Genomic DNA, 23,708 nt, shown 5'->3' on the forward strand with positions numbered 1-23,708 from the left:
ACACCTTCAATAGCTCCCATATTTGTACAAGAGATGCCTGAGGCTTTGATCCTCGTCCCACCGTCAAAAAACGCATTTGACGTCGATCGACGTCCTTGGCACTCTACGTCACTATTTACTTTGACGTCGATCGACGTCCTTGGCACTCAATGAGTTTTAAGAACAGGAACCAGCAAAACAGACAGGATGGAATCAGGGAGAACACCATGCACCATGAGACCAGTAAAACACATGGCTAGCAGCGGATAGAGCCTATAGCTATGAGCCTATAGCCTATGAGCCTATAAATGATCGTGCAAAGCAATGGTTCTCAACATGGGGGTGGGGACCACCAGCAAATTGATTAATTGTTAAACTTAACCTTTATTTAGTTTAGATTGTAGAATAATTACTGTTTTGATCATAATTTCACTGTTTTCTACAATATGCACTTCTAGACAACATCATACCTGACAAAAATATTTTTTTCAGATTTTGGTCTAAGACACAAAATCACATCAAATGGGGGTATGTGCCCTAATGTGCACTAAATTAGGGTCCATGATACAGTATGGAAAAAGGTTGAGAATCACTGGTATACTGTAAACCTTAAACTGAATTAAGGAAAACACATTTTATTTTTAATAAAATGCCCATCCAGGTCTACAAGATGAACTTCGACAATGCGGCCTTCAAGCATCGCATGCCGCAGCAGAAGACGGCGCCGGGCTACGAGAAGTTGCCCATGAAGAGAGGTATCTTCTTCGACATGTTCCCCTTCAGTGTCATCTTCCGCCGTGACATGACCATGTACCGCATCGGAGATGGCCTCAAGGAGGTGTTCTCCGACCTGCAGGGCAAGAAGGTCAACGAGGAGTTCACGCTGGTCCGGCCCATGCTGGAGTTCAGCTGGGACAACGTGAGTCTGTGTTATTAGCTTCATGCTGGTCCGGCCCATGCTAGAGTTCAGCTGGGACAACGTGAGTCTGGGTTATCAGCTTGTTTGGGAATTTGTCCATTTGCTCTTTTTGCTTGATCACTGACTTGTAGACTAACTAGCTGTGGTTACATGAGCCATATGTGAAATCATTCTGATTGAAGATTCCTCCACAAGTAAAAGGATTGCATGCTGTTCACATGTTCCACAGTATGTAATCAGAATAAAATTTCAGACATGCAAATACAGAATCCAGCACACTAGCATGGGCTTACGTTTTCTAAAGGTGGACTTCATTCGGTGCCATCATGCCATTGTTCCGATGGCTCATCATTCCGAAACAGCAAGTCTGAAAGATCCATCCCAAACCATGGCTTCTGACAGACTTGACCGTAAACTTGCTCTCACCTGAACCTCAGTGTCCCCGTGCCTCAACCCAACCACTTCTGGCATAGAGCTCAAGAGTCATGTGACCTCTCCAGCCCCCGAAGAGAATTCTCCATTCATTTTCTCCATAGACATTTTGAAAAATCCTTATATAACGAGTTTTAAGGCTGGAACCAAGCGAACCAGTGACCTACTGAATCGCTTCGACCTAGTTTTTTGGTTTTTGTTTTTGCTCCAATTAAATGTTTTGTGGTCACTCACGACCATGACTCCAAAAGTGTCAGTAACAGAGGTTTTTCTTTGCGATGCATTCACAATTATTCAGATTCTCCCAGAAAAAAGTTGTTACAGGATGTTACCTGTATATGATCTGACTACTCTAATAAAAACATTATAAGAAAAAAGTAAACTTAATCATGGATGTCACTTACTATGGGCGAGCATGCACAGAGAGAGCAGATATACTGTATTCCAACGAAGGAAAGTGATGGTAATGAGAGTTTACATGGCTAAATTGAATGGATTATGAAAGGGTTTTACCACTGCTTTCAAACCACCAGCTTATTCAGATTGGGCTATGATTTTGATTATTAGTGGAATTGGAATAAAAGGAAGCACAGCTACTGACTTGTCATCACTGCTCAACACCAAAGACATCTCTGTGCTTGCTCTCCTCAGATCTACACCCATCTGAACAATGTGTTTGAGCTGCTGTCCAAAGCCGTGGTGGAGAGTAAGCAGAAGGTCAACATCCCCAAATTGAGCAAGGAGGAGCCGGAGGAGAAGGAGGAGAGTGACCAAACCCCAGAGAAGAAAAACCAGAGAGAAGAAGAGAGAGGTACAGTACCACTCCACAGATACTACATGTACGTAGCTATGTACAATCTCAACGTAAAATTTTAAACAAAACGTGTGCATTTTATTTTTCTGTAAACCAATCTCAACATAAATTTTAACAAAACGATGGTGAATTTGAAAACCTCACTGCCTTTCTAATGTTAACCGTGAATGTTTTAGGCACAAGTAAAACAACTTGGTTATGGTTAGGATTATGGTTGAGGTTTAGCTTACAGTAAATAACAAAAACATTAAATTTGACTCACACTTGAAATGTAGACTTTAGAAACTCTGTGACCATGACTGGGATTTGAACACTGCCCTCCAGTGTGAAAGGCAAGTTTTTATGCCCTCCATTCACCCTGCAGCCACAACACCCTTACTGACCAGTGATTTCAATAGCAGAGTCTATGACGTGTAAACGTTGATATACTGTACACCTATCTAGAAATGTGATATGCAACAGATTTTTGGTTCAGAAACGTGATAGTCTGCACTACAGTACATATCCGTGGATTGCACAAATGTACAATGCCAACCTTTTATTTTGGCTGACCAGCCTCTTCCAATCATTCCTATCCATTTTAATGCGTTTTTGAATTTCATATGCATAATGTCTGAAATAAGGTCCATTTCAAATGGATGAGAACACAATATGCCCATCAATTTACTCACCCATTTCCATCCTGGGTGGTTGTATCCAGATAGAGCAAAAATGCATAACGTCCAGGTGGTAATGCAGACATTATTCGCTGAACGGTGACTTTGTCCACAGCAACAACAAAGATAACTGCAATGTGTTTCAAAAGTGTTTATGTTTATGGAAAGGCAGCTTAGAAAGTAACATCCTTGTCAAAAACTGAAGGGTGAGGCAAACGGTTTACTGTAAAATTTTGACAATAAGCATGGGAAGCTACATTTTAATGCCAAGTATTTGAGTGTAATCCAGCTATTTCTGATCTAGATATCGTTAGGGGTATCCGATAAACCAGGTTTTACGAATGAGAACAAGGGTGGTGTAGTGCTATCTGAGAAGTGGGGGAGCGCACCTAGGATGGAATCACCCCCCCCCCCCCCCCCCAATGTAGCAATGTCTTGTATTTACTATGTTATTAGGACACTAATACAAGAATAAACTAGAACGACCGCACCGCAGATTTATGCCTCCGCCATTAGTTCATTCTTGAGTCCAAATCGCCATTTGAGGCAAATTGGAAGAAATTCTGTCAAGGCACTCCTGAGGTGTTCCGTTACAGAGCTTGGCAATTGGGTGTGTGAGGTCACAGTGACCTTGACCTTTGACCTTTGACCACCAAAATCTAAGTTGCAGTGTTTGCAAATCTAAATTTAAGGCAAATTTGATGAAATTCCGTCAAGGCGTTCCTCAGATATCGCGTTAACGATCATCGGACGGACGGACAGACGGACGGACATACGGACAGACGGACATACGGATGGACGGACAACCCGGATCCATAATGCCTCCGGCCAGGCTATCGCCGACGGAGGCATAAAAAGAAATTACAGACCCCCCAGTTTTTTTTTTAAATATAGACCTCTACCAAACGGTTGAGATAGCACTTGTGATGGTAAAAGTACCTAATACCTAGATCCTCTATGCGCGGCTCGGGAGACGCTGGCGGCTCGGGAGACGCTGGCGGCTCTCAAAGCTTTAGTTGGCGGCTCACAGCCGGCTTGAGAAGCTTTAGTTGGCAGCATAATATACTGTCAAAACCTGCTCAGACCTTCCCTCCCTGCAATGTAAAAAAAACTGCACTACAGTTGCCCTGGAGCACCAAATGGGGTGGAAACTCACCATATATTTGCCAACACTGCAAACAACAAAGCAACGCTGAAGCAATGCCTCACTGAGGAAGTGAGCTAGCGTTAGCACTTAGCTATCAAGTTGAACTTAGCTCCGGTAGAATCAATGGTATCCAGCCTTCTGATTGACCTGTTATTTTGTGTCCTGTCGCATCATCAAGGTTCCGCTTCTGTCAATATGTTTATATGATGGATCACCTGGTGCTTCTTCTTCTGCACTATCTGCTTTTACTGTAGCTCTGTTTCATGCTTGGTAGTTATGTTTCAACTACCACACAGCCTATAATATTATAGCCTATGTTTATTACATAGTTTATTACATAAACAAAAACAAAAAAAAGTTTCTTTTTTTTTCAAATTATTAAAATTGACAACCGGTCCGTGACTTTTTTTTCCATCTATCTACCGGTCCGGGGCACAAAAAAGGTTGGGAACCCCTGCTCTAGTGGAGCATAGCATACCTCAACGGAGTGGTAGAGATGGCTCAATAAGGATGAATTAAGTTCACCACATTTTTCAATAAGAAATAGTGACTTAAAATGGCTCTACCAAATGGTTGAGCAAACTATTAAAGGATAATGCAAAACATACAAGGAATTTGTATTAAGCCCCAATTATACTCTACATTAAAGACGGAGATGGACAGAGCCTTCTGTCCATACTCTGTGTTCATTTTGTGCGTATTTCTGTCCTTCCTCTGAAAGCTTAAGGATATGCATGAAACGCAGCAAGAACCATACACACTCTCACACATTTGACTCTCTACTGCCCACTGGTGGATGTATTGCTTAACATGATACGTGAACGTGAAAGACGCATGAAAGTGGAGTATTAATGAGCCTTTAGTTTAGTGAAAGTATGCAGCGTAGCGGTCATATCAATATTCAGAGAGAAAAGGAAAATATCTAAAAGACAAAATCACAACATTGCAAGTGCATTCCAATATATACACGAATAGGATGTCTGTTAAGCATTAAATATGAATTTACAGTCCAAGTTAAATAGGCATTAAATAGCATCATTCAGTGTGCCCTGCTCTCTCCATCAGACGCTGTTAGTGGAGGAGATGAAGGGCTTGCCCCAGGAGTACAGTGTCTGCACTGCTCTCTCCATCAGAGGCCAAGTCAGTAGAGAAGATGAAGGGCATAGCATCATTCAGTGTGTCTGCACTGCTCTCTCCATCAGAGGCCAAGTCAGTAGAGAAGATGAAGGACATAGCATCATTCAGTGTGTCTGCACTGCTCTCTCCATCAGAGGCCAAGTCAGTAGAGAAGATGAAGGACATAGCATCATTCAGTGTGTCTGCACTGCTCTCTCCATCAGAGGCCAAGTCAGTAGAGAAGATGAAGGGCATAGCATCATTCAGTGTGTCTGCACTGCTCTCTCCATCAGAGGCCAAGTCAGTAGAGAAGATGAAGGGCATAGCATCATTCAGTGTGTCTGCACTGCTCTCTCCATCAGAGGCCAAGTCAGTAGAGAAGATGAAGGGCATAGCATCATTCAGTGTGTCTGCACTGCTCTCTCCATCAGAGGCCAAGTCAGTGGAGGAGATGAGGGGCATAGCATCATTCAGTGTGTCTGCACTGCACTGCTCTCTCCATCAGAGGCCAAGTCAGTGGAGGAGATGAGGGGCATAGCATCATTCAGTGTGTCTGGTCTGCTCTCTCCATCAGAGGCCAAGTCAGTGGAAGAGATGAAGGGCTCGGACCAGGAGTACAGCAGCTCTCTCACCTGGTACAACGGCTCCGTCAACTCCGGAGGGGAGGACATCGAGCTGCTGGCCTTCCAGACGGTCACAGGTCAGAACACGTTTCACTCTCACTTGCATTTTCTCTGCCAGACTGGCACTGCATCAAAACTTGTGCATATGTCTTAAGTGCACTTTATCAGTTTGTCCTACACCTCTTCTGTCTCATTCTGTGCAAAAGGGCTACTGTTTGAGAGGGTATGTTCAAATTTCCAAACGTGACAGACTGAAAGTTCAACTCAGCTGAACTTTTTCTGGACAGACAGATTTGTCACCGTTCATTGAACCAATCAGAGGCATTGCTAAATTTTGGAGAAAGTACGACTACAACAAATATAAAACGGAGACAATTTATACTGTGTAGAATCTTTCTTTTGATGTGCCCCGCTATGAGCAAAGCCTCCCTGTTCTGCTGCCTCACCGCCCTGTTGACATTCCAAAACAAACAGAAATCTATCTGTCAATAATTCTGTTGGCTTCCTGATGGATCAGTCCAGTGTGGCTGCTGCTGAACAGAGACAGATCAGGAGCTTTTTGACTCTTCTCACTCTTGCCAATATCCATCTTTGGCACCACGCCTGCACCACCTTCCAACAACATTTCATAATTAACATTGTAAAGCTGAAAAGATGAAGTCAATTTCCACTCTCATTAGAGTGTCCGGGAGCCGTCACGGTCTTGCTAATCTGTCCTTCACGGCTCTTGTCAGGGAAGTGCAGTGAGACCATCTTCGAGGACATGAGGGAGCCTCCTAAGAAGCCTCTCCACCTGAAGGGCCAGATGAAATACGTCCCCCAGTGGGACTCGCTCATCTTCCTCGGGACGCCCATGTAAGACTGCAGCCCGTGGCTGCACACAGTTTGAAGGGCTTGACTCAGGGCACAAGTGAATTCCAATTAAATAATTAATTTCCATAATGCTACACATCCATTTGGGGAAAGTTAATGAAAGAGATGTGATGTTTTTTCCTGCTAGAAGATTGGGGCGGGACATAACACAGGAAGGTATCATTCAAAAGTGTAGACCAATGAGAGATCAGTTGGGGAGAGAACAAGTTTTATTTGATGGGGTGGGTGGAGAGGCAGGATCAATCAGGATGGTTTTATTGGTTGGAATTTCTATTTAAGCCTCCTGGTACACAATGTAGTAAGTAAAGTAAAAGCAATGCGATTTTTATATAAAAATACAATTTAATACATTTTTGACATTTTTTGGCGTATAAATTGTCAAATAGGTGTATGGTATGATAGATTGTGCTAAAAAGGCAAAATGTTATCAGTAGGCTAGTCAGTAGAATTTAGTCTTGTACAAACAGCTAGGACTTACAGTACCTGACAAAAATAGTTTTATATGGCAGGCCCATGGTAGACAAAATGTTTTCAGTTTCCTGGCATTCATCGGTCTCTTGAGAATTTATTCAATATTAAATGTTGTGCTATTATTCATTTTGTGAAAGTGGGGATTGTTTTTCCCCCAAAGGGCAATTGTATCATTTTGGGACAGTTCAAACATTGCAGTTTGGAGTTTGCCAATTTGAGAAAATCCATCCTCTTGCTTTTCATTCATATTAGTATGTTTTGTCGTCTTCCTGTCTTCTTGCAGTATAGAGACGGTGGAGGACATGATTAAGATGGGTGTGTATGTGAACGACCTGAACCTGCATGACTCCAGCAGAGAGCTGATCTTGGCCGGGACGCAGCAGTCAGCTGAGCTGCAGCTGGCCCTCGATCAGGTCAAGCTTTTATCACAATCAGAATCACTTTTGTTGCCACAGTAGGTAATCAGATTACAAGGAAGTTGACTTAGTGTAAGTAATCAGATTACATACAAGGAAGTTGCGTAGCGGTCACATCAGTCAGAAGACAAAAATACTGCTTTCCAATATATTCAACACACACACAAATCAGAAGGACCTGAGTGAAATGTATAGGAAGATATAAGATCCTGACCAGGCTCATGACACACTGAGTACACACAGTGAAATATATAAGATCCTGACCAGGCTCATGACACACTGAGTACACACAGTGAAATATATAAGATCCTGACCAGGCTCATGACACACTGAGTGCACACAGTGAAATATATAAGATCCTGACCAGGCTCATGACACACTGAGTGCACACAGTGAAAGATATAAGATCCTGACCAGGCTCATGACACACTGAGTACACACAGTGAAAGATATAAGATCCTGACCAGGCTCATGACACACTGAGTGCACACAGTGAAAGATATAAGATCCTGACCAGGCTCATGACACACTGAGTGCACACAGTGAAAGATATAACATCCTGACCAGGTGAAGATGTGTTCCCGTGGTGACTTCACCATTAAATCCACCTCAGTCCTGAAGGGGAGATGTGGATTAAGGGGATTAGAGAGGGTGAAGAAGGATTTTGGAGCTTTGAGACAGTTGAGACTGTCTGGGTGAAACGCAGTGATGCCAGTTTTTATTCTATTCCATTGTATTGTATAACGTCCTCAGTTGTCATAACTGTGATTCTCCAGGAGCAACAAAAATACGCTCAGCTGCAGGAAATCATCAAGAAGCTGGATGAGGAGAAGAAGAGAGGAGACTCCCTGCTGTACGCCATGATCCCTAAAGCTGTGGCGGACCGCCTCAGGAAGGGCATCACCGCCCTGGAGACCTGCCAGGTACACAGAGCCTGGCCTGCTACTGTATATACCCTTTTTATCTTTATAAACAGCCATTACGTCATTTGTGGGCGGAGCCGAACTGCTTGCAGAAAGTTACAACTAGCGTTTCAGCTGTCATAGAAATATGGAAGATCCGGACGCCTCCTCCACGTATTTTAAAGCTTTGCCAGCAACCGACAGGTTACATTACCTTACCTTGGCAAGGACCTCACGATACGATACGTATCACGATACATGGGTCACGATATGATTGTATCACGATACATTGCGATACAATACTGCAATACTGTACATAATTTACTGAAAATTTTTCAATAGAGCTAAAAATACAACACACTGTGTACCACCCAGGTAGTGTAAAATTATGTACATCACTTTATATTGATAACTTAGTGGACAAATTTAGTCAAAACTACTGAGTGTTGAGTGTCTTACTGAACGCACTGAAATAAAAAGTATTCTTATTGCGTCACTGAACACACAGATGTGCAAAAAAATCGATATGGCGATATATCACGATACTTTTCTGAAATATCGATACAGTATTGCGGAAAAAAGTATTGTGATATATTGCCGTATCGATTTTATTGCACAGCCCTATTTCAGATGGTTAGGCAAACTAACAGGCAGTGTGGAGAAACTCACACACTGATTGATCCCCGTAGGAAATTCTAATTTCTATTGCCCCCAGAGGTCAGCAACAGAAGAGCAGCCTCACGTACAGTGTGCTACATTCACATTACAGGCTACAAAGCATCAGGAACTTAGTCATTCATTTTCCATGGAAGCCGGTGACACAAATGACAGTGCGGAAATGTACAGGTATGTCTGGCAGCGCAGCTACAAACTTCAACCAAGTTTAGCTGTATCAACTTATTTCCACACTCTGATGATGCAGTGAAGCGCAAACCAATCAAAGTGAAGGGAAGGTATAAAGGTATTTATATTTCCGTTATTATTTACTTGATGAATTATTGCAATGAATTGCATCATTAATTGAATCATTATTTGCCAACAAATGGAAAGCTATGACAGTTTTAGTTGGTGCACCCAATTGTAATGATGAACTGTCAGCGACAACCTGGCAACACTTTTCTGTTCCTTTGGCAACAATATAGCTTGGTACTCCAGGCCGTTTTGTAGCTTTTGCAGATAGGGATTCAATGTCTTGCTCATGGGCACTTCAGCAGAGCAGATGCATATTGACACAGGAGCTTGAACCCTGGTGCTTGGTTGAAGGACAGTCAACATAACTCCAGTTTGGGTGATGTTCAGGTTTTTTTTTTTACTTCAGTTGGATTGGTTGAAGGTTAACATGCTCTTCTATGGGTTGAGAAAATTCTCTTCTCTTTTTGGGCTTATGAAACCCTTCCAAAACCCATTGGATAACGTCAAAAATGCTTTGCAATCAAGCTAAAATGCTTAGTTCCTGAAAAGTTAACATTTTGGAGAAACGAGGGTTTCATTCGACTTATCTAACACACATCAAAGCAGAAGTTTGTGTCCTTTTGAAGAATAGTTTAGAAAATGGTATAAAAGTTACAAATGACTTCTGTGCTATACCTGACATGAGATTGTAAAACATTGTCATTTCCATTGGACAAAATGTCGTGTATTTTTTAAAAGGCTACAGTATTGAAATAGTTTTCATCTGAGGTGTGCAAAACAGCAGCTGAATATTTAAAATTGTTGAAAGGAATAAAACAACACATGTATCTATCTATCTATCTATCTATCTATCTATCTATCTATCTATCTATCTATCTATCTATCTATCTATCTATCTATCTATCTATCTATGTCCCAGGTGTTCCCAGATGTGACCATCCTGTTCAGTGATGTGGTGAAGTTTAATGAGATCTGCATCCACATCACACCCATGCAGGTGGTGGACATGCTCAACGAGATCTACATCGTCTTCGACACGCTCAGCGAGAAGCACAATGTCTACAAGGTCGGCCCCACACAGCAGCACAGACTGGAAACAGCAGCACACACTACAAACAGCAGCACAGACTGCAAACAGCAGCACACACTACAAACAGCAGCACAGACTGGAAACAGCAGCACACACTACAAACAGCAGCACAGACTGCAAACAGCAGCACACACTACAAACAGCAGCACAGACTGGAAACAGCAGCACACACTACAAACAGCAGCACAGACTGCAAACAGCAGCACACACTACAAACAGCAACACACAGCAGCACAGACTGCAAACAGCAGCACAGACTGCAAACAGCAGCACACACTGCAAACAGCAACACACAGCAGCACAGACTGCAAACAGCAGCACAGACTGCAAACAGCAGCACACACTACAAACAGCAGCACAGACTGCAAACAGCAGCACACACTACAAACAGCAGCACACACTGCAAACAGCAACACACAGCAGCACAGACTGCAAACAGCAGCAGACTGCAAACAGCAGCACACACTACAAACCGCAGCACAGACTGCAAACAGCAGCACACACTACAAACAGCAGCACAGACTGCAAACAGCAACACACAGCAGCACAGATGGCAAACAGCAGCACACACTACAAACAGCAGCACAGACTGCAAACAGCAGCACACACTACAAACAGCAGCACAGACTGCAAACAGCAGCACACACTACAAACAGCAGCACAGACTGCAAACAGCAGCATACAAACAGCAGCACATACTGGAAACAGCAACACACAGCTGCACAGACTGCAAACAGCAGCACACAGCTGCACAGACTGAAAACAGCAGCACACAGCTGCACAGACTGCAAACAGCAGCACACAGCTGCACAGACTGAAAACAGCAGCACACAGCAGCACAGACTGCAAACAGCAGCACACAGCTGCACAGACTGCAAACAGCAGCACGCAGCTGCACAGACTGAAAACAGCAGCACACAGCAGCACAGACTGCAAACAGCAGCACACAGCTGCACAGACTGCAAACAGCAGCACGCAGCTGCACAGACTGAAAACAGCAGCACACAGCTGCACAGACTGCAAACAGCAGCATACAGCTGCACAGACTGAAAACAGCAGCACACAGCAGCACAGACTGCAAACAGCAGCACACAGCAGCACAGACTACAAACAGCAACACACAGCAGTACAGACTGAAAACAGCAGCACACAGCTGCACAGACTGCAAACAGCAACACACAGCAGTACAGACTGAAAACAGCAGCACACAGCTGCACAGACTGCTGCGTTCATGTATGATTCAAAGTTCCTCGCAGATACCTGTTTGAGATCCGGGTGGGAAATTAACACTGTCGGCCGCCCGCTACAGCTACTGGGTTTTCCACGTCAATCTGGCAGCTGTCTGGTGAATTTTGAGGTGTAGCAGCTACTAGCCACTGGAACTAGAGTTTGGTTTCCTACTCTACAACATAGTGAGAAATACATTCGATAATGCAGCACTAGACTCCTGACTTTTTTCTCTCTTTTTTTAAATTGCATGCTGGCCTATTAGGGTCCGACCAATATGGGAATTTGAAGGCTGATGCAGATATTTGTGAAATTTTGTCTTTATTAAATTTGACTACTGTAACTCAACTTTTTTCAAATGTTTCCCTACGGATTTTATTCTCGTCAGGGTGGAAATCCATTGAACACCAGACTAACAAATTAATTTCAGGGTTAGCAGCTCTTAATGCCAGGGAGACCCACCACACCTATTCAATGGTAGATTGTGTTTATGTAGCTTTTCTCAGGGAGCAACCTTCATCACTGGCTGATATCTGTCTGATACTTACTACTGTCTGATACTTACTACTTACTACTATATACTGGCAAAACAATATTTCACTCTAATCGTTATGCCTAAATTAGAATGGTATGTCTAAATTTAGAAACACTAGTTGACTGAGAACACATTCTGGTGTGTTTTGGCCTGAGGGCAGTGTTGGGGGTAACTCATTACAAAAGTAATATCTTACATGTAATATATTACTTTTAGCAGTAACTCAGTAATATAACTTATTACAATAGGATTTCAGTAATATTATACCAGTTTGTCAAGTAACACAAGTTACAAATTGAGATGATTTTTTTAATCAAAGCACATATTTAAATAAAGATACAATAATTTCCTAATCAAATTGTTTGTTTTCATGCAAATAACCACTAGAACAACGATAACATTGAGAATTGTGGATGGTTTACACTGACTTCAAGATGGTATAAATAACTTTTCGGGATGTTCCCGGGGCGGCGATGTCATTCTACTACTGCAGTTGTTTTGGTGAAAGTAATGCAAAAGTAGTGTAATAAGTAACGAGTTACACTACACAGACAGTAATATTGTAAAGTAACTTATTACTTTCAAATGAAAGTAACTAGTCATATGTAGTATATTACATTTTGAAAGTATTTGCCCAACACTGCCTGAGGGACATGGTGCAGAAGAATGGAGGGTCTCTCTCTCTCTCTCACACACACACACACACACACACACACACACACACACACACACACACACACACACACACACACACACACACACACACACACACACACACACACACACACACACACACACACATACCTACACACACCTGGGAAATACATCAATCAAAACTGTGAACTTGTGTGTGGCATTATTACTGACTGTTGATGGGTATTTGGAGTGACAGTCACCCAGAGGAAAACTAGTCAGCCAGTTCTGTCCAAACTGGCAAACTCTATGGGGCCTCAGCAATATAGCAGTGCAGGCCAACTTCAGCAAATCTTCTGTTGAATGAAATTCATCACATTTTGTCAATAATAACTGTGTTGCTGCTGAAGGTTATAAGAGTGAATTAGTGTCAGAAAACAGTCAGTGTTCATAATATGCTCATTTAAAGAGCATGGTGCAGGTTAGAGACCACTTTGCATTAATATGTGGGACTTGTGTGTAGCAATTAGGATTCTCTTTTGTTTTCCCCCCACACAGCTGCATCTCAGACTGGTTTTTGTGAAGCATCTGGCACGCGCACATAAAAACCCACAAATCGAGCAATAACACCTGCTATGTTTTTAATAAACAATAACAATAAACGTTCCCTCGGATCATTACCTCCGTACGCCGACCGTCTGTCCGTCCGTCTCCGATGATATACGTATCCACCTGAGACCATTCTGGAGCCGGGTTATATCAGCTGAGATGGTCGTGGTTCTCCAAAATTATATTTCCAAATAGGCGTTATTTTGAAAAAATGATTGCATATCGGGGGTCAACTAGTTTCAGTAGCATTCTGGGCAGTGTTGAATTATCGTACCAGAGGGTCAAAATGATCATTGTTGGAGGTAAATTATGGTACAAATATGATAATTATCGTACAAATATGATAGTTATCATACAAATACGATAATTATCGTACGTCTGGTGTTTTGGAAAGTTTTCTGCTGTACACATTGACTGTACAATATTATTATTATTACAGTAAGTACAGTAGCCCGGGTGACATCACAGGCTATCTGCACAGATGGGTCTTTTTTTTTTGCATGTGCATTATAATGCTACCTTTTCTCCATATTTCATGCATGTTTAAAAATAAATTGTGTGTGTGTGTGTGGGGGGGGGGGGGTATGATTTACCTGCGCCACGCTCTTTAACTTATAAGTGTTTTTCTCAATATTACTACATTCTAAGGGATTCTCTACATTGTTCGGAATGTTTATGCTCTGCCCTGTGTGCAGGTGGAGACGATCCGTGATGCCTACATGGTGGTGGCGGGTGTTCCCAACAAGACCACCTTCCATGCCCACCACATCTGCGACATGGCCCTGGACATGCTGAGCTCCATCGACCACCTCAAAGACCCCTCCACCGGAGACAACATCCAGATCAGAGTCGGTGAGCGGATAAACTCATCAATACAAAGTCGCAAAATTCTATCGTGCTTTTGCGGTGGTTCTCAAATTCAGGTCCAGGAACCCTTAGGGGTCCTTGAGGGGTTTCCATTTATTTTCACTATAATTCCATCCATAAATAACACAATAATGTGTGGCTATTTTGGTCATGGGCTTCATACCCTTTCTGTAACCATCACCAAATCTTATCAGATGGGGTACCCTGGAACAGAATCTTTTCAAATGTTAGATTCATTATCAACACAAGACAGTAACGTTATTAGTGGGGCTGGTGGTAATTTCTATAAATATAGCTAAATCTATTAGTTAGCCGCGTATAGCATCAAGCTAACGTTATGGTTATAAACTCACCACCGCAGCTAACTGCAGTCAAACAATAATGTTCCATGACCATAAGCATAACGGTAGTAATGTTAGGGTTGCATTACTTCACACAAGACGGTAATGTTAGCAGAGTTTCTGACCAGGTGGTCAGATACTTGTACCGTACTACGGAGTGACAATGAAAATCTTGAATCTTGAAAATCCATTAGCAAGCAGCTAACGTTATCTGGTCAAAACCACATTACAGTAGCTACAAGCAGCAAGTTCCCTTCATGAACCGAAAACACAGTCCTGACTCTAGTTTCCCCCCGATGTCGGTCACATTGCTGCTGTCTGGCCAGACGGGCTTCATTAGATAAATATATATTTATTTAGTGTGGACTTTTTCTGGAGTCTGTGTTGTTGTTTCCTTTTGCTATTTTGATGAAATTCCGTGAAGACATTCCTGAGATATCGCGTTAACAAGCTTGAAAATGGCATTTGAGAGGTCACAGTGACCTTGGCCTTTGACCTTTGACCACCAAAATCTAATCAGTTCATGCTTGAGTCCAAGTCGATGTTTGAGGCAAATTTGATGAAATTCCGTCAAGGCATTCCTGGGATATCGCGTTAACAAGCTTGAAAATGGCGTTCGAGAGGTCACAGTGACCTTGACCTTTGACCTTTGACCAAAAAGGTCAAAGGTGTTTAAGAAAAACATTTTGGCTAGTGGAAATTCGAATTGCCTGGTAACTTTAAAATCTAGCAGCCATATTGGCAGGTGGTCAAAAAAGTTAATTTCAAGCCCTGCAGGGAGAGCAGATGGTGACATAGGAGTGAGTGAGAAAAGGATCAAATATTGGTGGTTAAGACTGAATAATGACATCACAACTGTTGATTTAAAATGAGTTATTCCTCTAAACCTGCCTTCAAATGCCCCAAATCTTTTCAAAATGAATTTTGAAAGCTAGAAATTGCATCACCTGGCAGAGTACATGTTGCATCATTGGTATTCATCAACATTATGGTCATTTTATGCTATGGGACAGTAAAAATCCTGTCATACTTATCGCACCTTTAAAACATTCTCTACCAAACACAGAGGGCAGAAAATAAGTCATCGGTGAGTTTTCGGGGGGCACAGGGAGGTTTGTCACATTTCACACTGGGTGCTGTGGTTTTGACGCTGGCAGTCCTTTGTTGCTTGTAATGTTGGTGGTCTAAGAATAAGAATAACAATTGATTGGATTTATATCGCTTTTCAAGGCACCCAAAGTGCTTCACATATCAGGTGTGTGTGGGGGGTGGGGAAAACTATACTATATATATGCACGGCAGCCAGTTTGCGCCAGAACATCCACCACGCATCAGCTATCACGGTGGAGAGTAGATTAGATATTGAGGGATGATTAGGTGGCCATGATGGAAGGAAGGCCTGTGTAGGAATTTAGCCAGGGCACCGGGGTTACACTCCTCAGGGCACCGGGGTTACACCCCTACTCTTGTGAAGAGTGTTGACTGCTGATGGGATCTTTATTGACCACAGAGAGTCAGGACCTCAGTCTAACTTCTCATTCGAAGGACGGTGCTCACTCACAGAGACACAAGGCATTGGGGATCGGGATATTATTAATGAGACCAGAGGGAAGAGCACCTCCTACTGGTCCTCCAACACCACTTCCAGCACCAGATGGTCTCCCATCCAAACACTAGACCACAGCCAGACCTGCTTACTGTAGCTTCCCCAGCAAGCCAGCGATGTAACACAGGAGCCATGGTGCCGGCAGGAATTTAAGTTCATTGTAGTGTTGTAAGTCTCTCTGGAGAAGAGCATCAGCCAAACAGCTTAAATGTAAAGAATGTTTTGGCCTTAAAAATACTTTACAACTACTGGAATCAACCATGGGCTTCAGCAAAGCTCATGAATGAGTGGGATCACATTGGTTTGTAATCCCACCCCTCCCTCCCTGGCAGGTATTCACTCAGGCATGGTGGTGGCTGGTGTGGTGGGTCTGAAGATGCCTCGCTACTGTCTGTTTGGTGACACTGTGAACACCGCCTCCAGGATGGAGAGCAACGGAGTGGTGAGTACCTTAACACATTAAATAACCCACAGCCTGGCAAAGTGTGCTAAATAGCCCATGGCGTTGGTAGCAAATTACTGCAATAACATTAACGATTTCCCTCAGACGAGAACATGCAGATAAGAGGCGGAGAAACATTTCCCACTTAATGAGACCACTGTGCTTGCTGCTTTTTAGTTAATGCAACATGCTAATCACTTCATTTGTTTCCCATTACTTGTGGTAATCAGTTAACAGTGCTGTCTGTGTGAAATGTTTTCTACGATGAACAGAACATTTATTCATTTCCTCACTATTAATTCCCGTAAAGTAAGAAAAACGAAAACTCCAATTTTAAGAAACTAATATTTTTAAACTTTTCAATTCCCTTTGATGCCTTAACAGGCCTAGATTAACACAATGTGGTGCCCCAGCTCCCCACCCCCCCACCTTTGTTAACTTGACATGTAAAAAATGTGGCATTTACTGTGCCAATAAAAATCATAAATTGACTTAAACAATGCAGGCCCAACACATCCTACATGTTCAAAGGCCTGAATAAACCCTCATGAAAAAGTGCTACTGAATCACTACACAAACCCTATTTGCATAGACAGTAGTAGTGACATGTAGTGACATGTAGCAATGGTGCAGTGAATCTGTAGTTTATACACTACTCACGACACACCAGTAGAGTTTTGTAGCAGTAGTGTTTTCAGTAGTAGCCTAATCAAGCAGTGGATTTTGCTACTTGGTGCTAATAGTGAAAAAGCTCTTAAAAAAACTACTGCTTCACTACGCAGGCCATTTAAATAGTAACCATGTAGAGGTTTTACTACTTGCTCATATAGTGAATATGTACTACAATATTTTAAATAGTAATGATGTAGAGGTTCTACTCCTGTACTTGCTTGTATAGTGAATATGTAGTCACAAAACTACAGCAAAACTACATATATTTTAAGTAGTGATCAAGTAGAGGTTCTTCTACTTGGGCAGGGCTAACGAGGCCAGATTGAGGACAGGTGTGGAGGGAAGCAGCACACAAGGAAATGACAAGACCAAACTAGACAGAGTTCATGACAGCTGCAAAGCTAAATGTTTCTTTTTCAATATTGTAAACTAAAGAGATGTCAAGCAGAGCAGTTTCAGCAAGAAAGAAGCTCAAAACACCCAAATACAACGAATCCAACTGTGACAGCGACGACACAATAACTGTAAGTAGAAGGCATTTTCCTAAACCACAATCAAGTCTAGCATGGTGTGTTAGCTAGCTAAAGCTAATCTAAGTCTGTTAGCTTGTGTTCGCTTCAATAAAATGAATTTTATACACGATCAGATGAGGGTGTGTAGGGTGGTTGTGCTTGACTGTGTGTGAGTGGAGGTCAGCTTCTTTTGTTCAACTTATTTGCAGAGTGAAAGTAATGTGAGGCCAAGGCGTCAGGGCCGGTTCCAGAACAAGATGACTAGGGGTGCATCCTAGATAGGAAGGGGTGCAGATGCCCGGCCGAAGGCCGGGCCCACAACATTTGACATGTTATTTTACTAAAAATAATGCATTTGACCATCATTTCAAGTATAATGATACCACCCAAGCAAGAATATTTCAAGTGTTTCAAGTGCTTTACTGAAATATTTGGACCATATAATGATAATACAATTATCTGAACCTTAAAAGGTTACATATAGGTGCCAAAAAGCCATAAAATCACATCAAAGAACAAAGAAAAACAACAACTATAATTCAAGTTTAAACAGTAAGTGTGCAGCTGTAGCATTTATAAAAAAAACAAAAAAAAAAACTTTTCAACTGAGCATGCAGACAATTAAAATAAGGGTGCAATGCATGCTTTTGCACCCCCGTAGAACCGGGCCTGCAAGGCGTCTGGTGCTCACTGTAAGGAGGTCAAGTGCACCGGGGACACCCCGGCATTCCGAAATGTCGGCACTCTGAAATACCGGCATTCCGACAAAATTGTCGGAATGGAGATCTGTCTCGCCATTGCGAAAGAACCCTAACCCTCAAGATGCTATGTCGGAATGGCGGAACTAATATCTTTCGCAATTGCGAAACGTTTTTTGGAAATAAAAAGGGCCGCCTCTCCGAAAGCATAGAAGTCAATGATCGGAATGCCGACACTTCGGAATGGCGAGAGAACCCCAAGTGCACCACCACCACCACCACCAGGAAACTGGAGGCGCTTGCTGGTAAGAATAAACTATTCTTTTTTCAATATTGTCTCATGAGGTTGACCTGTTTGTAAATTCCCACATGTGACTTACAGGTGGGTGTTCTATGCATTTCTCATATAGGTTACGTGATGATGGAGAAGTGTGACTGAAGCAAAAAATATGTTCTGAGGATCATCAAGGCAAAGTGATTTTTTAAAGTGTAAATAGGACAATATTCAATATAATAAATGGATTTAAAATCAAGCTTGTGTAAGCTCATTCTTGTTTAAGAATCATTTATATGCATGATAATATAGCATGATACTGAATAGGCAACTAGTAGCAAATGTGTACGTTTTCAATAGTAATTCAAAAGGGTCTGTGTAGAAATGAAAATAAATTAAATGGTGATGAGTAGTGATAAAACACTACACATACAGAAGGATGTAGTAATTCCATAGGGATTGTGAAGGCATGCAGTAGTAAATGTGTAAGCATTGTGTAGTAATTCAATAATAAATGTGAAGCGATCAGTAGTGTTTATATAGTCATTTCCCAAAATCCAAATAGTGAGACAGAGGTAATTAAGTAGTAATCATGCATTGATTTAGATAGTCATTATGTAATATTTATCAGTAGTGAAAGGTCCCAATTCTCTACTCATTACTAGTGAAATCACTACATAAATCACTACACATCTCAATAGCAATCAAGTAGTGGGATAGTATGTTTTCTGTGGATATTGTGTAGTAGTGATTAGTAGTGATTCACTAGTGCTTTTTCTTGAGGGAAGACTACATGCCAATAAACCTTTACAGAGCCTGAAAAATCAACACTGACAACAAGGCCCACATACCACGGAATAAGGCAAGCTCAATGACTGTAGCAAACAATCACTTCAGGGGAGCGGCCCCCGGGAAATGTCCCAGACAGTAGTCCCAGTGGTCAGTCCATCCGTCCATCCCTGAATATATTGCAATGTGTGTAGTAGGGGTGGGGGAAAAAATCGATTCACCTAAGTATCGCGATTTTTAATGTCACGATTTTTTGAATCGATCTTTTATTCCAGAATCGATAATCGCAAAAAATAAAAATAAAATATATATATATATATATATATATATTATTATTATTTTATTTTTTTTGGGTGCTTGCAGTCAGGCCACTCACTGAACAGCAGGCCAGGCGCCGCCTACTGGTTTACTAGTGGTTTTATTACTTTATTAGTTAGTCTGAAGTAATAATTACACATCAGGGTTAAAGTGGGTGCATCTCATTGTAAAATTGGACTTCAAACGGCCCAAATCTGGCTTCAAACGGCCCAAATTGGGCTTCAAACAGCCCAAATTTCACGCGCGTCGGCCCATATCGGCCTGGCCTGCTTGGTATCTAATGCCCGGCCTGAATTATGATCCCAGTCTGCCCCTGTTTTTAACTATATCGCCCAGCCCTACTCATGATATATAATATACAGTCTCTAGTGTATGATTCAACTTTTCCCATGTTCTAATCTAGTGTAAAAAAGCAAACAAACTGAAAAAATAAAAGAAAAAAATAAACAAAAATCGCAATAAATCGTAATATCGAATCGCAATAATCGTAGAATCGCAAAACTTAAGAATCGCAATATAAATCGAATCGGCACCCAAGAATCGTGATAGTATCGAATCGGGAGATAAGTGAATCGCCACAGCCCTAGTGTGTAGGCTATTTGGAATTATGGTTCTTATATGTAGCATCACAAACCGCACATTCAAAGAGTAAACCTTTCCATACGCATCAGCTTGACCAGGTCGTTCTTCACTCTTAAGTTGTGAGAAATATCTCTCATCCTTACAGTTAGTAACAGACAGGGTAAGAATAGCCTGTGGCGAACACACTGTAAAGGCGATAGACAGTAACAGTAAAAGCCTAGTCTCACATCACCAGACTTATCTCCACACTTTGTTTTAGTGCTGTGAGAAAAGTCTGACTGACTGTGGCGAACACACTTGAGAAAGTAGTTTTCACTTCTCAGCCTACCTTTTCTTAACCCGGTATGAAAAGGTTAATTTCGTCCATGTATGCATTCCCCCCAGAGAGTATATATATATATATATATCTAAACCAGTAGATTGGAGCGTGGCAAGATGGATTTGTCGTGTGATCGTGATCTCATGACCTTGTGCGAAATCAGCTGACTCGCAAGGTTAGTACCGATGGGTTTGTTTTATTCAGTCCTAGTCCTAACTCTTTCTGTGTGTGTGTGTGTGTGTGTGTGCGCGTGCATGTGTGTGTGTGCGTGTCTGTGTGCGTGTGTGTGTGTGTGTGTGCGTGCGCGCGTGTGTGTTTTTGTCGGTACAGGGAATGCAGATTCACATTAGTCAGACCACCAAAGACCACCTGGAACATGAACCCTATATCATTGAGGAGAGAGGCAAGATCTTTGTAAAGGTGAGTGGAATCCTGGCTGTGAAATTAACCCCAGCAGACTGCAGAAAGGTTTTGTCTGTGGTAATCTACCGGCCAATTTAGTCAGGTAACTCATATTCAATTCCAAATAGGTGTCAAATATCTGTCATCTTTTTTGCAAATTATGGTTTGCTCATCTACCATCCACTAGCTAGCTGGAATGGATATTATGATTAATGCATTGAATGTCAGGTGTTGTCAGTGTTGCAGCAATAATATTTGACATGCTTCATTTCAAGATTTCAAGACCCTGACATAATGACTGCTTGCACAAAATGAAAATGCAATGTTGAATATTAATAAAGATAGTCATCTTGAGCCAATTACTTCCGAAATGTAATATTTTAGAGCTGTGATTCTCAACCTTTTTCATATCAACGGACCCCTAATTTAGTTAGGACCATGAACCCGAGTTCATGGCCCATTTGACAAGGTTTTGTCTCTCAGACCCTTATTGTTAGATATGATTTTGTCCAGAATTCCATTACTATGGTATCTATATTGCACAGGTTGTGTTAGACTATCTCGTTGTCTGTCATTTTGACTGACATGGTGGTTGTCAAAATTCTGTCATAATATATTACCTGTGTTAAAATGACAGACAGCCTTCAGATTTTTCTGTCATTGTTAAAAAAAATCTGTAAAAGACAGAAAAAATTCAGTTAACACGACCACTGCTGTATTGTAGGTAGAGTAGTCTCGCTTGCCAGACTTCCCTCCCTTCTGGGAGAGAAGTCTGGCTACATGGAAACAGGCTGCTGGTATAAGCTCTGCCATTGGCGGCGACCATTTCAGTCGCCAGTGGAAGAAAATCCCTTTCCGCTCCCTGCAAGCTCTGCCATTGGCATTGAATTTATTATTATTATTATTATTATTTGGCTCCGACCCGCTCTGACTGACCGGCACGACCATATATGGCAGGGGTGGGCAACTGGTGGCCCGCGGGCCGCATGCGGCACCCATCCTCACTCAGTGTGGAGTTCAAAAAATCTCTCGATATAGATGGATACAGTTCAGTAAAGGCCGAGGTATGGCAAGATCCGCGGTGGGGGGGTTTAGGGGGGGTTTCCCCCCCCTTGCTTGATTTTTTTTTGTGAAATCAGTTGTGCAATAGTCAATTTTCATGAGTTGGTTCTATGCAATTAATTTATATGACATAATGTCAACTTTATAAGGTTAAGGAGACAACTACAGTATATTGTAAACATATTTTCTTTATTCCAGTCACTGTAAAACTAATTAACATACATAAACAACTTTTATTGTCCTATTTTGGAATGAAAAAGGGGTCTGTCACCTAAAGGTGACTAGTTTGCATTCCTGGCAGTGTTAAATACTGAGCTACTAAGCCATTGTAATACCTCACCTGTGTCCCTGTATCACCCGTCTTTGCTGCCCTTTGAGTAAAGTTAAAGTGGTACTGGGATCAGCATGCAACCCAAATACTGAAATTAATTGAGAATACATGCACTGTTTTCAACACTGGTCTGGCCATTGTAACGTTAGCTTAGCTGGCTTACTTCACAATCGCGGGTGACATTAAAGGAGAATTTCATTTTTTTTTAACCTGGAGCCCTCTCCTCACATTAATTATTATCTGACGACTCACCCAGTGTTCTCCGCAGCGATTTGGAGCGTCATAGGCGTTGTTGTGATCTAAATAGTACTCCAAGCCAGTCCTTGAATGCGCTCCGTCGGGGCCACACGGCAGCGTGCTGTTACTCCATGTAAATAGACAGTTTTCTTCCCGTGTTCTACCCATATCGTCATTATATTATCCCTAAAGAAACATCAGACTGCTAATTCACCCCCGGGCTATTTCCACTAGTCTTTACAGTGGGCCCGGCACCACGAGGGGGCAAAAGGGGGCTTTGCACCCTCAGTTCAATTTTCTGCCCCCTCACACATATACAGGTGCAGCTCATAAAATTAGAATATCGTGGAAATAACATGGAGAAGTTATTTCTTTAGGCAGTAATTAAAGCAAAATTATTCCCGACCAAGTATTGAGTGCAGGCATGAACATAACTTTTCAGAAGATCGACATTTCTATTTTGAAAATAGTTTTTTGTGTGTGATATTTAATTTGTTGAAATACTGTCTTGGGGGGTTTTATGAGCTGGAAGCCAAACTTATGCAAAGTTAAACAAATAAATTCTTGAAATAATTTACTTAGTGTGTAATGAATCTATAATCTATGAAAGTTTCACTTTTTGAAAGGAATTATGGGAAACAAGTAACTTTTCCACAATATTCTAATTCATTGAGCTGCACCTGTGTGTGTGTGTATATATATATATATATATATATATATATATTATAATAATTATATATACTGTATATATATTTTGGGGCTGTTTTAACTTAGAAAACAGGGAGGTCACGTCTACCCAGACAATTATATCACTTTTAAACAGTTACATTTCTGTATAAATCATTACAATATGCTCCCGTGAGGTGGGGATGCGTTTAGGTGCTGCCGGGCGGGGGTGCAAA

At 41.8% G+C, this 23,708-nt stretch overlaps 1 protein-coding gene across 1 annotated transcript in view; it reads left to right on the plus strand.

Annotated features, from left to right (window-relative positions):
- Window positions 1–23,708, plus strand: part of LOC310772731 (soluble guanylate cyclase 88E-like) — a gene marked incomplete at both ends in the record, with an annotated part of 41,631 nt that overhangs the window by 15,617 nt on the left and 2,306 nt on the right. Inside the window, 10 exons of the mRNA XM_083632637.1 lie at window positions 641–898; window positions 1,982–2,141; window positions 5,650–5,763; window positions 6,421–6,541; window positions 7,314–7,443; window positions 8,223–8,369; window positions 10,180–10,326; window positions 14,050–14,206; window positions 16,501–16,610; window positions 21,105–21,194. Coding sequence (XP_083488763.1) covers window positions 641–898; window positions 1,982–2,141; window positions 5,650–5,763; window positions 6,421–6,541; window positions 7,314–7,443; window positions 8,223–8,369; window positions 10,180–10,326; window positions 14,050–14,206; window positions 16,501–16,610; window positions 21,105–21,194 — 1,434 coding nt within the window. The remainder of the gene's footprint in view (window positions 1–640; window positions 899–1,981; window positions 2,142–5,649; window positions 5,764–6,420; window positions 6,542–7,313; window positions 7,444–8,222; window positions 8,370–10,179; window positions 10,327–14,049; window positions 14,207–16,500; window positions 16,611–21,104; window positions 21,195–23,708) is intronic.

This window comes from Poromitra crassiceps, assembly GCF_964638095.1.
Source record: "Poromitra crassiceps genome assembly, chromosome: 1".
Lineage (NCBI taxonomy): Eukaryota > Metazoa > Chordata > Actinopteri > Beryciformes > Melamphaidae > Poromitra > Poromitra crassiceps.